This window comes from Podarcis tiliguerta (assembly GCF_965153285.1).
Source record: "Podarcis tiliguerta genome assembly, chromosome: Z".
NCBI classification, from domain to species: domain Eukaryota; kingdom Metazoa; phylum Chordata; class Lepidosauria; order Squamata; family Lacertidae; genus Podarcis; species Podarcis tiliguerta.
Genome location: NC_139553.1, coordinates 15,006,706 through 15,023,456, shown reverse-complemented (window position 1 = coordinate 15,023,456; position 16,751 = coordinate 15,006,706). Strand labels below are relative to the sequence as shown.

Genomic DNA, 16,751 nt, shown 5'->3' with positions numbered 1-16,751 from the left:
TGAATCATATACAGTGGTACCTTGGGTTAAGTACTTAATTCGTTCCGGAGGTCCGTACTTAACCTGAAACTGTTGTTAACCTGAGGTACCACTTTAGTTAATGGGGCCTCCTGCTGCCGCCATGCCACCGTAGCACGATAACCCAAGGTACTATTTCTGGGTTAGCGGAGTCTGTAACCTGAAGCATATGTAACCTGAAGCGTATGTAACCCAAGGTACCACTGTAAGTAGTCATGTCCAGTCTAGGAATGCATAACAATCCACACAGGAAGAACAAGGATACAGTTTGAATGCTTCACCTGTAGATTTACAAATAATTTAATGTGTCAATATGAATGGAAGTAGTTAAAAGTGCAGTTGTTGTTTAAGGGATTGTTATTTTGACTGGAGTGTAATTGAAATTAATAAGTTTCTGGAACGCAGAAATAAAGTAAATCATCAAACCATCAATTCTAGCACGTGGGGGGACGGACAGACCAAAATTATATAATTTGGCATCTAAATGATTAGTATTAATAATTGTATTATAATTTGGCATTGTTATAATGAGGCTATTATTGGATTATTGTAAAGGAAAACTAATAAAAATGATAAAAAAGAGGAATGCATAACAATCCTTGAAGGGTCTTTCAAACAGCATCTAGTCCAACTCCCTGCTGGACAAAGGGTCTACCCTACAACCTCAACATCCTTGAAAAAAATGCTGTGGGTAAAGGACCTCCTGCAACAGAAAGGCCACCCCCATCCCCGAGATAGTCTCATTTGAAAAGCTCCTGCCTCTATGAAGTGCCCTCTAATATTTAGCCAAATAAGTGACTCCCTCGCAGTTCTCTCAGGGCACAAAGGGGATGGAGAAAACTGTAAATGCAATAATGTAGGGCAGTCTTGCACCCTTTCAGATCAAGGTCCCTTTTTAAAGCGCAATGGTTGTATCCAACATAATTTTACTCATAGAGTACACCCTTAAATTTATGAGGCCTGTGTTAATCGTGCACAGTAACTGCAAAGAGTCTATTCCAAGTACAACTAAGAGCAGCCTGCTGGATCAGGCCAATGACCCATCTAGTCCAGCATCCTGTTCTCACAGAGGCCAGCCAGATGCTTGTGGGAAACTAGCAAGCAGGATCTGAGCACAAGTGCACTCATCTCTCTGGGTAGCCAGCTGCTCCAGCATTCGGAGTGGTGGGGGCGGGGCGATCCGCCCACAGGGGCGCCACAGTGAGCTGCCCACAGAGTCCACCCAGTGGATGCAAGCCCCACGCTGCTGTTTCAGGCAGTGCCATTTTGTCACCCCCCTCCAGAATGACACTCAGGGCGGACCGCATCCCCCTCACCTCCCTTCCTACGCCCCTGCTTCCCTCCTGAGGTTTCCAGCAACTGATATTCAGAAGCATTGATGCCTCTGATTGTGGCTAGAAGCCATTGATAGTCTTATTCTCCATAAATTTATCCAGTCCTCTTTTACGTACTGCCTGCTATCAACTAGCAGTGGATTCAACAAATTGTGTACTCTGGATTTTATTTTTAAAGAAAAATCATATGAACAATATGAGTCTTTAACCAGAGTTATCTATATACATTTTTTTCCTTTACCAGTCCCTCCTCTTACATCTGTGTCTTTAAGAGCAACCCAATACACAGAAATTTTTAAGACCTTCATCTTTTCTGAATTTTTTTTAATTAAACAAGATTTATATGCTGCTTAATTAAAAAAAATGTAAGTGGTTTAATAAAGTTAAAGAAAAAACAGAAAAACAGCAAATAATGACATATAAAATGGTGCAAATAAGAGATAAAAATAAACTTTTAAAATAATACAAAACCAGATGTACATAATAATATTATACGTCTGGATAGGTAAAGGTAAAGGGACCCCTGACCGTTAGGTCCAGTCGCGGACGACTCTGGGGTTGCGGTGCTCATCTCGCTTTACTGGCTGAGGGAGACGGCATACAGCTTCCGGGTCATGTGGCCAGCAAGACTAAGCTGCTTCTGGTGAACCAGAGCAGCACACAGAAACGCTGTTTATCTTTCTGCCAAAGCAGTACCTATTTATCTACTTGCACTCTGATGTGCTTTCGAACTGCTAGGTTGGCAGGACCAGGGACCAAGCTACAGGAGCTCACCCTGTTGCAGGGATTTGAACCGCCGACCTTCTGATCGGCAAGCCCTAGGCTCTGTTGTTTAGACAACAGTCTGGATAGGCTTGCCTAAATGAAAAGGTTTTGAGCAGAAACAGTACAAGGAATATGCTTGCCTAATTTCAATGGGCAGGGAGTTCCAGAGAATAAGTGCTGCCTCACTGAAAGCTCAATTCCTTGCACACACAGAATGGATGTTATGTAAAGGGACAAGAACAGGTCCAATAAAAAAAGAGAAGAAAGCAACCCTACTTTTTTTTTAAAGCACCAGGCTAAAACCAGTATATTTTTTTATTTAACAAGATTTATATGGGAACATAGGAAGCTTCCTTATATTGGCCCATCTCCCTCAATAGGGTGCATGGACTGACATCAGTTGTCTCCAAGATTTCAGGCAGGTACCCTTTCCTAGCTATACCTGGAAATGCCAGGGATCAATTATGGGACCTTTTCTGTATGCCGAGCAAATACACTACCATTATAGCTATGACGTTTCCCATCAATTAACGACAATAACTCAAAATAAAACCTTAAGTGTTTTACATAAAGCAATATAAAATATTGTGTCTTGTAATTTGCCACCAGGATAAGAGAGCTGGGGATGCCATTTCTTGTTAAGCCTATTAGCTACTCTCGTGCATTTCACAAGGACTGGCACATGCAGGGTGTTATTGACCTAACCCACCTCGATGAAAATGCAGTAGAGGAGTCCAAGGATAGTCTTAGATTTCCCAGATCCAGGTGGCCCATGGATCAAGCAAATTTTGGGCACCGAAGGAGACTGTGTCACAAGGGCATAAGCTGTTTCAATAGCTGTCCTTTGATCTTCATTAAATTCTCTCATGTACGAAGACTGTGGAGTAGGAGAGAGGACAAAGGCATGTCATTCACAAGACCTTTCTATTCCCTGAGATTTCTGTGACTTGGTTTACACTGCTGCTATGCCAAACCATGGCTTAGTGTGAGCATGTGGGTTCCTGGGACAGGAACCTTGCTAATTCTCCTGCTTTGAGCTAGGCCATAGTTCATAAAGGTAAAGGGACCCCTGACCATTAGGTCCAGTTGTTGTAGACTCTGGGGTTGCGGCGCTCATCTCGCTTTATTGGCCGAGGGAGCCAGCATACAGCTTCCGGGTCATGTGGCCAGCATGACTAAGCCGCTTCTGGCGAACCAAAGCAGCGCACGGAAACGCCGTTTACCTTCCCGCCGGAGCAGTAACTATTTATCTACTTGCAATGTGTGCTTTCAAACTGCTAGGTTGGAAGGAGCTGGGACCACACAACAGCTCACCCCGATCGGCAAGTCCTAGGCTCTGGTTTAAACCACAGCGCCACCTTCCATAGTTCATGCATTGCTACTATTTTTATATGAGTGATTAAATTTGTCTACCGTTCTTCATCCGAAGCTCATAGGGAGGGTCACAACACAAAAATACAAAATGAGAGCACAAAATGCATAATAAAAAGGAGACATAAAGGAGTAGGAAGAATTATACACTTGGGTGGAGACAACATTCCTTCTTGAGCAACCTTCTAAGGCCACATGCCAGGGATGAATATGGGCAGAACAGCATAGTACATTTTACCTTTGTACAGTTGCTTCTTCACACTGAAGACACCACTTTATCTCATCCCAAATTCAGGTAAGCAAGAGGCTTGATCAGAGCTCAAGTACACATCACAGCCAGGCAAAAAACAAAACAAAACCATTCAAGGAAGGTGCAAAGCAAGGCTGGTGAGGGACATAGCCTGGGGAAAGTTGAAATGGCTGGACAGAGGCTTGGAGGGTAGAATTTGGCCCCTGGACCTGAAGTTCCTCACCCCTTTAAGACATCTAAAAGACCATTCCCTGTTCCCAAGGTCTACTGATTTGTAGCCATGTTATGGGCACCATGCAGAAAGCGGCACTTTGTGAACCATAATTCCGAAGGTTTCCTTGGAGATGGCAGAAGGAAAGAGAGCTTCCATTTGTTGCTAATCTTACCATTTAACTGTCACTTCACTCCTTCCCTCTCCCCAACCCATTAAGGAAAGTTGGCTGCTGGAGTAGAAATAAACAGATATCATCTCCCCTCTCTCTGGCCTTCTCCACCCATCTCTTAGGAAATTTCAGCTTAAAACCTGGCTCATTGGCATACAATTTGGTAATGGGTAGCAAGGATATTATACTTCCCTAAATCAGGACTGGGACATATCTTTAGCCCATTTAAAACCAATTCAAACACTTACAGAATTCTCAGAGTCCACATTTGAGCCCATGAGAGAGAAGTCAGAGTATTCTGTGCTGATTATGGCTTTGGCTAGAGGGCTTCGGTTAAGCAGAAGAAGGGCCTTAATCATTCGCTGCATGGTGGCCAATGAACAAATGGTGAGGCACATTACTTTCTTCTCGATACGGGACAAATTCCCTTGTGTCTTGACAGACAGATTAACGACATCCTGCTCTTTGTATTCTGTTTATTTTTTTAAAAGAAAAGACACATACACAGGAATAAAATTCAGAAATAATACTACATGCATTCATCATCATTTAGAACCCAAACCCTAGTTTGAGAGCATTTCCAGTATATATAAAGGTAAAGGGACCCCTGACAGTTAAGTCCAGTCGCGAACGACTCTGGGGTTGCGGCGCTCATCTTGCTTTACAAGCCGAGGGAACCGGCGTTTGTCCGCTTCCAACAACAGTTTTTCCGTGTCATGTGACCAGCATGACTAAGCCTCTTCTGGCAAAGCCAGAGCAGTGCACAGAAACACTGTTGACCTTCCCACCAGAGCAGTACCTATTTATCTACTTGCAATGTGTGCTTTCCAACTGCTAGGTTGGAAGGAGCTGGGACCGAACAACAGGAGCTCACCCTGCCACAGGGCCTCGAACCACTACATCCCAAATCAAAAGAATTAATGACACAAATGGTTGGCTAAGGTAATTCTTTTCCCCACTGACAAGTTAGTTTTAAAAAACTTACTAAAATATAAGCGAGTGACGCAACCGACGTGGCACACTGGGCGGCTTTCTGCCTCACGAGAGTTGCTATGAAAGGCTTGCTTTTCATACACTGTTAAGACCACAAAGTCATCTTGCTTTGGGTACTGTCTCCCCAAATTGCACTCCGAGAGGTTAGCTGGAAAAATAATTTGAACACAGAATAAAAATATGCAAACATCTAGCCACATATGGATATGGCTTTAATGTTACCAAACCCTCAGTAAAAAGATACATGTCAACCACAAGTTGCTGAAGCTCAGCTTTGAATTTCAGGTGTTTTCAGTTACACCTGTGACCCAGCCTAATAAATCTTTCGTCAATTTAGTTGTATGAGGTTTTTTCTCTCTCTTCATTTGTATGACCTGATAAGAACAGTTTTGGAGACACATAAAGCAATCTAGGTGTTGAGATAAAACAGGCATACCACTCCTCAATCCCTGTTTTGTTTTGGGTTTTTTTTTAATGAAATAGCATTAGTTTTTTATTTATTTAATCCTTTACAGCACCTGGAGTTCAGTTTGTTTGGGTCATGGGCATGGGATATTGGTTTATTTTATTTCCCAAAATTTATACCCACCCACCTCAAGGTTTAATACTTCTTTTATACACGAGATATAAAACAATAAAATTATTGGTATAAACCTTTCTTTTTTTAAAATTCAAATCAGTGCAAAACTGAAAATGGTCTAAAACACCCATCAACATGTGTGGGCAAAAAAGCAAAAATTATGCAGGCAGAAAGAAGTATAATAGCTCTTGTCTGCTTACCCCAGCAATCTCGCCTTAACACAAGCATTTGCTATCTACTTCAACCACTACTAAAAACAGAACCGAATTTTTACTGCCTGTTTGTTTATATGCAGTGAAATTTTCACTCACCTGTAAAATTTGCTTCATTTGTGTCCAGACTGAAGTTCAGCAAAGTTAAATGGAAATTCCTTTTGTCTTTCCATTTCTGGTTCTCTATCCAATCTTGTGCCACCTACAAGAAAAAGCAAGCTTTGGCTTAACAGCAGCTATGAAGAGTGCTCTTCCATCCACAAGACTTTACAAAGGGGTGATCCAGACATCAATGCTTTGTGTAAGTGAAAATTTAATTCTTGGGCTCTTCCACCCTGAGGAGTTGTGTCCCCACTCAACACCACCATGAAGGCCTTTTGGTCTCAATGGAAGAGTCTAGAGCTCATGGATGACATACTATACAGATAATGGGTAGAAACCACTGGGGCTGGGCAAGGTGGCAGCTAGTTGTGTCACAGAATCATAGAGCTGGGAGGGACGCTGAGGATCATCTAGTCCAAAGCCCTGCAAATGTAGGAATATGCAGGTGTCCCATATGGAGATCAAACCTGTAACCTTGGCATTATCAGCACCACACTCTAAAAAAGCTAAAGAAGCTGGGGCACTCTGGTGTAGGAAAGACCCTTGGGTAGAATAAGGGAGAAATTCTAGTTGGTCAGGGGCAGGCAGGCTGTAGAGAATTAGTTCCAAAGGTGTGGTGCCTGCATCAACCACCAGTGGAGTCAGGCCCTGGGCAAAGTGGCTCCACCACTGTAGCAAACATAACCACCTGGAGTTCAGCAGAGCTAGGAGAGAGGGTTTATACTACATGGAGAACCTGGAAGCACAGGAATGTACCCTGGAGAATAAACCTCTGAATTTGTTGTAAAATGAGATTTATGAGGGATTTATTAAATATGATCGAAAGTCATCACATCAGTGGCTGTTAAAATAAAGGATTAAGATTGGAATTGTGGAACTTGGACTAATTAAGAGAATTGGTGCAGGACCAAAGAATGACATCAACTCCTGATAGCCGGAACATGGGAAGTCATTAAAAAATGTTTAATTTGGAACTGATTAATTGGCTCTTTTGATTGTATTGTGATTTGGCGTGATTTGGTATTGTATTAATGTGGCCTACATTGGATTGTTATTTAAAATTAATAAAAAATAATTTAATTAAAAAAAAGTAGTATGATGCTGATTTAAATGTATGGTGAAGATGTAGCCTAAGTGGAATTGCAGTGGAGGTAGGAAAGGAAGAGGAGAGGAAAGAGAAAAATGGGGCATTCTGTTGCCAACTCTGGTCCTGTCCACTGCTGGCATGCAGCAGCTCCCAACCACCTCCAATGCACTTCCTGAAGGGTCCACCAACTAGGGTATGTATTCTCCTTACAAGTGTGTCTTCTTAAAAAGACTTAATTCTTTGTACAGAAAATGCTGAATATAAAGCTATGGAACTCTAGACTGTCCAACCTGTATTTGCACATGCCCAAGAATGCACTTTAAAATAGCACACCAGTGGCACTGTGCACCAGCACAAGTACCCCACATTACTTCTACTATAGCATGGAACAGTTGGCAGGACGGTGAGAACAAAGGGACATTTTCCACCTTTGGTGGGAATGCCCGCAAGTCATTCTGGTCTGGGATCAAGAAATACCTGTTTAAATTTTTGCCCTGCTTTCTTTGATAAATACGTGGGCAGAAATGATGAAGACTTTTCGCTCAAAGGAACGTTAAACATGGGTGCTGGCAGCAGCCTAGATTTCCGTAGTTCCAACAATGGAAAACATTACAGAGCTTGAATATTTCTCCATGGTGTAAAAAACCTAAATTATGGGTCTGCAAGGGGAAGGAGGACCCTGAACATTTTTACTCCGTTCAAAGATGGACATAGAATGATCTTTCCTTACACCAGAGAAATATGTCATGATTTAAAGTTGGGTGTCATTACTTCTTATGGTGGTTCTTCTATCTGCCTTGACTTGTTTTAGATATGTCAAGTTATTATATTATTATTGTTGTTGTTATTGTTCACTTATTCTGCTTACATAACGGTCTGAAAATCAATTAAAAATGTGTTTCTTTAAGCCAGGTGGGCCTCCCTGAAACTAGTCAAAAGACTCCAGTTAAAAGTGGCCACCAGACTACAAAGAGCTGAGGGAGACTTTACTTACTGTTTCAAAGGTATTTAGCATCATTAAGGGGAAGAAAGTATTGAAGTAGTCATTGTAATTGTTAAAAGTGGCTGGAACAGAAGTCATAACAGACTGGAGGAGGTAAGCTGGTGGCCCAAACTGACTGAACTGTGCAAACATGTCATAGTTCCACTTCAGGATTTCTCTGCTAAATATGGCAGGACTTCTCTGCTGGGCATTCACGCTGTTTGCTTGTGTGAAGCGTGGGTTCATTTCATGCCAGGAAACAGGTCTGGAGGCAGGCAGCACCCCACCAGTATACACATTAGAGTTATTTTGCACATTTAGCAACTGAGGGACGTTGTTCGAATTCTGTGGTTGGAGAATGCTGTTCGGCATGGGGATTTGGGACTGCAATCCATTCCCCTTTGAGGTGGGGGGCATGAAGGAATATGATTTGCTCTTTGGAACTGCTGGGGGCTTTGGGATGCTCTCGAGCTCCTTGGTGAGGTTTGCGTTCCGGGAAGAAACGCTGAAGATTTTCATCGTGGAGAGCCTAGGGGGTGCAAAAGTCTTGGCAGACGCATTGTCTTGTGGGCCACCAGCAGAACAGCTTGCGCCGTGAGCCTCTGCTTCAGCTGCTCTTTTAGAACCTGCTTCCTTGCATATCTCATTAGCATCCTGTAGTGGGCTTGCAGATACACTGACTTCCATGTGTGTGGGGTTACTGCCACTTTCTATTTGTGAACACAGCTCCATGTCCACTGGATCGCACTGTGTAAGAAACAAGTTGTCATCTTCAATGTTCTCATTCAATTGTGGCTCTCCCTCTTTCAAAGCCACATCCTCATCACAAGAGCTAGAGGAGGAATCGGTAGAGGTCAAGGGATTGGCTTTACTAGCTGTAGCTTCAAGGATTGAGGAACTTGGGTTTCCTCTTTGAGTGTGCTGACCCTTCTCTCTCTCTTTAGGCCTTGTCTGCCTATAGAACTGAAGTTCTTGGCAAGAAAGCATTTTTCTATTTTTAGTAGTTAGGTGTGAAGCATTTATTAGTTGTGATGTTCTTTTCTGTGCAACATCTACCCTGCCAGCAATTTCCCCATGACGCCGCAACTCAGCAAGACTGTCCTGTGTGCGCTGAGATAGTTCAGCTGCTCTACGGACTTTCTTTGACAGGCCAAGATTCTCTGTCAGTGAGGTTGGGGGTGGAAAATGGTGGACTTTGGCAGGTGGGACCACAGTAGGAGTAGATCTTGCTGGTTCTGCCTGTGGTGGTGCCTTCTTTGGCTGAATAGTAGATTCTTTGACAGCAGATGCTGACTCTGAAGGAGCAGAAGGTGCTGATGGATCTATGTGTCTGGAACACCCTGCATCCATCCCTGTGGAAGTCGAGCAACACATTGCATTTCTGCTGCTAATGTTGACCTTCTGAGCCGGTATATGTGGCTTTGTTTTAGTTTCACTGTTTTGCACAGGGTCCTCTTTGGGTTCTTCAGTGGCATTAAACCAATGAGGGTTCGACTCATAACCCCAATAATTTATTTCCAAGTCAGTGGCTGTGTGGCCATTGTCTGTCTCCACTAAAAGGTTCTCCTCCTCTGTCGTTTCCTCATTAGTTTGGCTGTCCTGCCATTCTGAGTAAATTTCAGCTTCTGATTCGAACTCAAACAACTGTGATTCATGTTCCGCATTTGTTGGTGAGGAATTCATTGGCTCTTGCCCCTGTGCACTGGATTGCTTCTCATGGCGCACGCATGTTATATCTTTTCTGCTCTCTCTACTAGTGTTCCCTTGGTTTTCATCCTCTTCTGAAGAATCAGAAATAATAATTGTAGGGATTGGTCCCTTTGCTGCCTTAGAAGGGTAGTCTTCACTGGAAGACTGAGATTGAACAGAGCCCATAACTTTCTTGCTGCTTTCCTGCCTAGAGTCAACGGGTGTTTCTTTGGTGTAAGCAGTGAAGGTGCCTTTATTCAAGATTATGTTAATTTGGGAATCTGTTGCTGTGCTGGTTGAAGTGACAGCGACAGCGCTTTCAAATTCATTCCGCTGATTCCTTACAATGTCAAGTGGCATCTTCTCCTTCATGTCATCACTGCTGCCTTCTTCAGAATCGGACTCTTCTCTCTCAGAATTCACCGGACAGTCCTTGCATTTATTTTTCATACAGCCTGACAAACTAAGGAAAGACTTGCTTGAGCCTGCCCCCGATTTGCAGAGCAATGGATCTGATGTGTTGCCAGCGCTACCTGCAGCAATATCACTCTTCGGCCCTTCCTGGCTTTTCCTTTGGTCTCTAACTGACTGCCCCTTCTTTCTTTTGGACTCCAGCCTGGGGCTGCTTCTATACCTATTAAGCACTCGCCTCAAATTCACCCTGAAGCTGGGGCTCAGAGGTCTCAGAGGTTTCTTTTGGCTTGTAAGGTCATTCTGATCAACATTTTTCTCCAAAGCATCACTGCTGTCATCATTCTTTGGACTGGAAGCTCTGGGTCTCTCCACCCCTGACCAGATGTTCTCAACCTTTATGTCTATCCCTAGTATCTGGTGACAGTTCATGGTTTTTTGAACATACATGTATCTTTTTGCTAACATGGAGCCCTCTTGTACTTGGCCTTCTTGGCAGACTTCATCCTTCCTTGCTGCTGACAAGTGAGGTGGGTGCTCATTGCACATATTCACTGGATGCATGTCTTCCTGCCTTTCATTTACACCAATGGGAATGCTCTCCATGATGGGGGAAGAAGGTCCTGATTTCATCCACATGATCCTTATGATATGCTTCAGAGTACTCTGCAATTCTTGAGTCTGCTTGGGACTCAGCTCCAAGTTCATGCGCTTACGGAGAAGCAAGTTGAGTTCAATAAAGAACTGCTTACAAACGGGAGTCTTCACATCATGTAAGCCTTCCTTCAGGATATTACGAATCAGTTTCATGCAGAAAGACTGCACAGACTCTTTTTCCAGAGATGGTGATGTAGCTGTGCTTATTAAGCAGCTCCTGGCCGCCCTTCTTTCGATGCCAGCCATGAACACTGCACGTGGAAGCTTGGCCCATGCTACCACTGTCTGCACCCATTTTTCCGCGCTGACCCACAGAGAACTCAGGCACTTTTTCTTAAGGTGGAGTTGAATCACGATCACCAGGACCCAAATAAAGAACTGAGATACTTTGTCATAAGATTCAGCAGAGTTCTCAGAGACATCCGTTTTTAAACACAGGTGGCTCATAACCTGTACGCTGTAGCCAATCCCCAGCTCCCTGAGGCCCATAAGGGAGTGGATGAAAGGGATAAGCCAGAGAAACGTGCTGCTGTGCAACTGTATGTCTTGGCCAAAGTCAGCCTGGAATGCATCAATTAATGTTTTCATATCTTCATACAAGTCAGGGAAGTAATTAGGAGAAGCAGCAGATTTCTGCCTGGTAACCTGAAACAAGAAGTCACTGTTTTAACAGCATGTTCTCCATTCCGCTGCCCCCCCCCCCCCGCATATACAGATGCTATCCTCACATGATTTTAATATGACAGGAAAGGGGGTTGGTTGCGCTTCAGATGTTGCTGGACTCAAAATTCCATCAGCCTCAGCCAGCATGGCCAATGATCAGTGACGATGGGAGTTGTAGCCTAGCATCATCCAGAGTGCAACAGGTCTACATTGTTTTAATGAAAAAAACAAAGTTTTCAGGAGGCTGAATTCTGTTGCCAGTAAGAAACCACCCTTCAAACGAACACCAGGATCCAGCCTTTGAAAATGAAAAGTGTTTGTTCTAGAGGACAGATGTGGTTTGATTCTTCTCTCCAGCTATACTCTGGAGCTGCCCCCATAACCATATTTCAACCATGGAAGGAGACAATAAATTAGATCAACATGCAAGGTACCTTCTGTGGCTTTTCTAGGTGGTAGTCATACACCAGTTGGCTGCAGGTGACCATTTCATCTTCACAATCTGATAGTGGCACAGATCTAGTCCTTTGAAAACATTAAGAAAGCAAAGCATTTAAATCAAAAGCTATTTATTTAAATGTGTAGTTTACATCATTCTTAAAGCTCACGACTGCTGGGGGGGGGGGGGAGAGAGAACAGAACAGAAGAATATGTAATCAAGGTCAATGTTATTTCCTCCTCTGACCCTGAATCCCAAAGACTATGCAAATAATTATAGTGTTACATTTGTCATAAAGAGTACTTAAATTGCTCTCAAACTTAAACTAACTGCCTTAGTGAAAGCTAATTCACTTAAGCCAGAGCGATCAGGATTTCACTCAAATTTAACTCTAAACCACAGATGGTTGCAAAGAAGAAATCTCCATTTTTCTTCATCTTGTTTGAATCCACTTTGAGCCTTTAGGACTCCATATTATGTATCCAGCATATGTGTATGAAGATTAACTAAGCTCTTCTAGTAAGGAAAAAAACATTGTATTGAACTAAGAGGTTATGTGCACCTGGTACAATGCGGGAACGAACTCTGAAGGAAAGTAAGCAGATAATCAGTATGGCAATAGTGAAAGGACTGCTAAGCATAGCAGCACTTATATTTAACCTGATAAATGAATCACAGATAATGGAAAACAGATGTTGATAAACAGATAATAAGAGAAATTAATCAAAAACACCCTTAAAAAAGGTTACCCTTAAAAAATGTATAATAAGATGAGGAGGTTGAGATGGGCTAGACAGAAGAGCAAAAGGATCTCTGGTTGGTCTAGAATGGTGTCAATGAGTTGTAACTGTGATAGGAAAGTCTGCTGTAATCCTATGACTGGTGAAGTAGAAATAACGTTTGAAAGCCCCAAAACGCAGTCTTCTCCAGTATTTTTGAAGAGACTGACCCTATGTACATTTGTACTAATAAAGGCCTACTTTTCAACTGAAGCCTGTGTCTTTGAGGAGTTCAGTGGAGGGCGACCTCTGGTCAAACTCCGCTACTAATTTCTTTCCAGAGTTGGAACCCAGCTCAGCTGACTAACTACAACTTGCTTTGGTTGATTCCAATCTGGCACTAAAATTTCTTGTAGGTTTATGAAACATGGCTTGTTTTAAGCTCTGTAGAAAGAAACTGGTTTGCTTGCTCATCTGTGAGACAACCTAAGGCACGTTGGAACAAACCATAGTTCACATACACACCATGGATGCACCATGATTTGTAAATGCAGGAAAGACAACCTCACTAAGTCATAGGCTCTTTAGGTGGCTTTGAAAGAAATACCACAACATCCACAAAATGATGTTAGATGGAAACTGTTCCACTGACATATTTTCTGCAGGAACCACATTTCATAAAATTAGAAAGTGTCACAATACATGAACACAACACAAATCCAATCAAGAAACTCATGATTAAAATCAATGTAGTAGTTAACTTTTTACAGATAACCATCCCTACAAAACACAATATATTTATAAAAACTAGTATTAGAACTAAAACAAAAAACAAAAACAAATTACAATTTAAACAGTGAGTGAGTTTTATTGGTAGGTATTTTAACTGGAACACTTGAAAATATTTCAAGCAAAGCCTTTAACTGATTTGCAGATAACATTTAAACTATATCAAATATGTTTAATCTTAATCCAGTGGTAACTAATATAGTTACATGTTGATGCACAATTCCCATCAGCCCCAGCCAGAACGGCCAATTGCTCAGCAAGAATTGAAGGATATCACACTGGCTTCCAAAATGCTGTATTAGAAAAACTGTAATAAAAGGATAAAGGACTGACCTCTTGCATCTTTGGCGAATATTCTCTATTTCTTTATTGTAACTCACGCTGTTGTTAATAGTTTGAAATGCCTCACTTGGATCAATGTGCTGTCCCCAGACTTTGGACCCAAGCTTATCCAGGATCACCATGAAGCAGTGGAGTGCAGGCCAGAAGGGACTGTTACTTTCATCTGAAACAGACAAGTCAAAACACGCTGAGATGGGAAATAATATTTTGTCAATGAAAACACGTAAATTAAAAAATGAAAATGTTGAGCACATGGGGGGGGGGGATAAAAACCCAGTATCAAGCAATACTGGAATTGCCATAAAATCACTGAGCAAGTTTGTATTCAAATTATGTTTTACTCAGAGTAAGCTTCAAATGAAATGAATGAACCTGGCTAAATTAAGGAACTGGCTTGATGCTGAATCCATGGGCAACCTGTAGTCCCTGCAAGTATTTCATGCTGCCTGCTGCAGCTGATCAACTGTCCTCTGGCAGCCTAGGGAGGTGGAATGCCCACATGTTTGGAGCAGGAGAGTACTACTGTATTAAACTGAACTGAGGAGAGAGTGTTTCAACACCAAACTAGAATGTATTCAATTAGAGAAAATACTAAAAAGCAGTGTATGCGTGCAACCACACAGCCAATTATGCAAACTACCCCAGGGTGCATAGGATCCCCTCCACCCCCTGCAGAAACTGGACATTCACTGGTGCTCCAATGTCACATTTCCATGCCCGGGGTGGGGATCCTCAGATAGTATGTACCAAAGCTGCTCGAACATCCCTCAGGTTCATTCCCAGGTAAGGAACTCAATCAATCAATACCCCGCCCATCTGGCTGGGCTTCCCCAGCCACTCTGGGCAGCTCCCAACAGAATATTAAAAGTAAAACAAAACACCAAACATTTAAAACTTCCCTAAACAGGGCTGCCTTCAGATGTCTTCTAAAGGTTGGAAAGTTGTTTATTCCCTTGACATCTGATGGGAGAGCATTCCACAGGGTGGGTTCCACTACTGAGAAGGCCCTCTGCCTGGTTCCCTGTAACCTCAATTCTCACAGTGAGGGAAGCACCAGAAGGCCCTCAGAGCTGGACCTCAGTGAACGAATTCCAGCAAGACAATACTGTTTATTAAATTTGCTGCAGTAAAGGACAATCCCATAGAATAGTGGGTACTGTGCTAATCACAGGTTTCAAGACAGTTTTTATACTTCTCCATACACCGCTTACATGGCGCTAGGTATATAACCAGTTCCACATGGTCCATTCTACATCAGCCATGACATGACATGCTGGTCAAGATTTTCCTACAGGTCATTTTACATAATAACTTTTTTTTTTTTTTACATATCTAACCTTCCATCAGGACAGTAACATCAGGTTAATCTCTAAGCTAATCAAAGAGACATTCTTTCAATATTCCAAATTTTGATGTATATAGTTTTCTAATCTAAGCATGTTCATGCTAACTAATACTTTCCAAATAAGGATATGCACTGACTTATTCTACTAACATCCTTAATATCTTTTATTGCCAATCCTCCCTGGTGGATGCACCTAATACATGTTCTTCAGTAATAGATGCGAGGTAGTTCTCCACCCAGTTGAACAATGTGTCACTTGCTGCATCAGTGTCTGAGAGATGTGCCTGTTCACCCTTCAAATTCAATATGGCCCTGAAATCTTCCTCCTCCTCCTTTGGGACTATGAAGATTATCGAGTAGCAGGGCATGGGCTCTATGGCATTGATGGATTATCAGCTGAATGGCTGCTAGGACCACATAGCGTTTTCTCCTTTTTGGACATGGGAGAAATGACAAAGTGGTTGTGAGGTAAGTGGGCAAAGTCCTGAATATCCCCTTCCCTCGTGGTTTGTAGAACCCACTGATCTGTTGTCATCTCCTTGCAGCAGGAGAAGAACTGTTACAGGTGAACTAAACTGGAAGCTTAGGGAGTCAGGAGTAGAGATGGGAAGGCCGGGGGGGGGGGAATTGGGGAGGAAACCCCAGTGTCCGTCCCCCCCACTTTTTTCTGAAGCTGTTTTTTTCTAGGAAAATTGGAAAAAAAAGTTTGATATAGTTTGAATATTCCACACACCTTTTTTGTTTTTTAAAAAAGCACTACTCAAAGGGTAGATCTTCTATGGAGCTTAAATATTGAAGTGGATCTTAACTTTATTTGCTGTTGGTGCTAAGGGGAAAATCTGATTATTTTTTATATTGATGGTTTCTTGCTTTTTTTGTTGCTTTTGGGGGACAGGGGGTGGTTACATGTTTTATTGCAAGCCCAATACTTTTACCTACACTGTGTTTCACACAATTTGTAAAACTACTCCACATTGAACTTTTAATTTCCCTCCAAAAAACTTCAATTTTTTTCTGGGGAATAAGAGGAAAAACCATTTTTTTTCCTCATGGCTTCAAAATTTCTGGAAATTTTACATCTCTAGTCAGGACTAAGTTAACTTCTTGCCTCCCTGCTGATTCTGTCCAGTCTCTCTAGAACTGGGTGAGAACTGCTTCTGCTATTTGCCAGGGCTGGAATCTCTGCCCATCTCACTGGTACCGCTAGCTTCTACTGTCTCCGCGGCCATAGGCACCACCGGAAGGTCAAATGGAGTCTTATTATCATCCGAATTCTAGGAAATTCATCTGTGTCCTTGGCTGTCATTGTACCCACTGTATCAAACATACAGAGGTACGGTGGAGAACTCAGCATTTAGTCATAGTCTCAAGTTGAAAGGTATAAAACCTTTTAGGACCTGGGCCTAACTGGGCCTGAGGAGTGACTATCCCCAGGTACTGAGAACAGATGGAAAAGGTGCCAAAAGGGTTGAAGGACTGGAACAGTCCTTACTTTGGACACTCCCTTTGCCGCTGCCGCCACCACCACCAGCTCCTGTGTTCTTGGGCACAGTTATCTATCTTTAAGATCTTCAACAGGTGGGCAAAACTCTCAGCAGAAAACAAGCGTGAGGCCCTATT

At 42.5% G+C, this 16,751-nt stretch overlaps 1 protein-coding gene across 3 annotated transcripts in view; it reads right to left on the bottom strand.

Annotated features, from left to right (window-relative positions):
• Positions 1-16,751, bottom strand: part of LOC310669414 (putative helicase senataxin) — a 53,201-nt gene that overhangs the window by 17,030 nt on the left and 19,420 nt on the right. For all 3 annotated transcript variants that reach the window (XM_083423294.1, XM_083423293.1, XM_083423295.1), the window contains 7 exons: positions 13,778-13,949; positions 11,932-12,022; positions 8,090-11,479; positions 6,006-6,108; positions 5,107-5,262; positions 4,370-4,593; positions 2,827-2,994 (listed from right to left, as the gene is read on the bottom strand). In XM_083423294.1, coding sequence (XP_083279420.1) covers positions 2,827-2,994; positions 4,370-4,593; positions 5,107-5,262; positions 6,006-6,108; positions 8,090-11,479; positions 11,932-12,022; positions 13,778-13,949 — 4,304 coding nt within the window. The remainder of the gene's footprint in view (positions 1-2,826; positions 2,995-4,369; positions 4,594-5,106; positions 5,263-6,005; positions 6,109-8,089; positions 11,480-11,931; positions 12,023-13,777; positions 13,950-16,751) is intronic.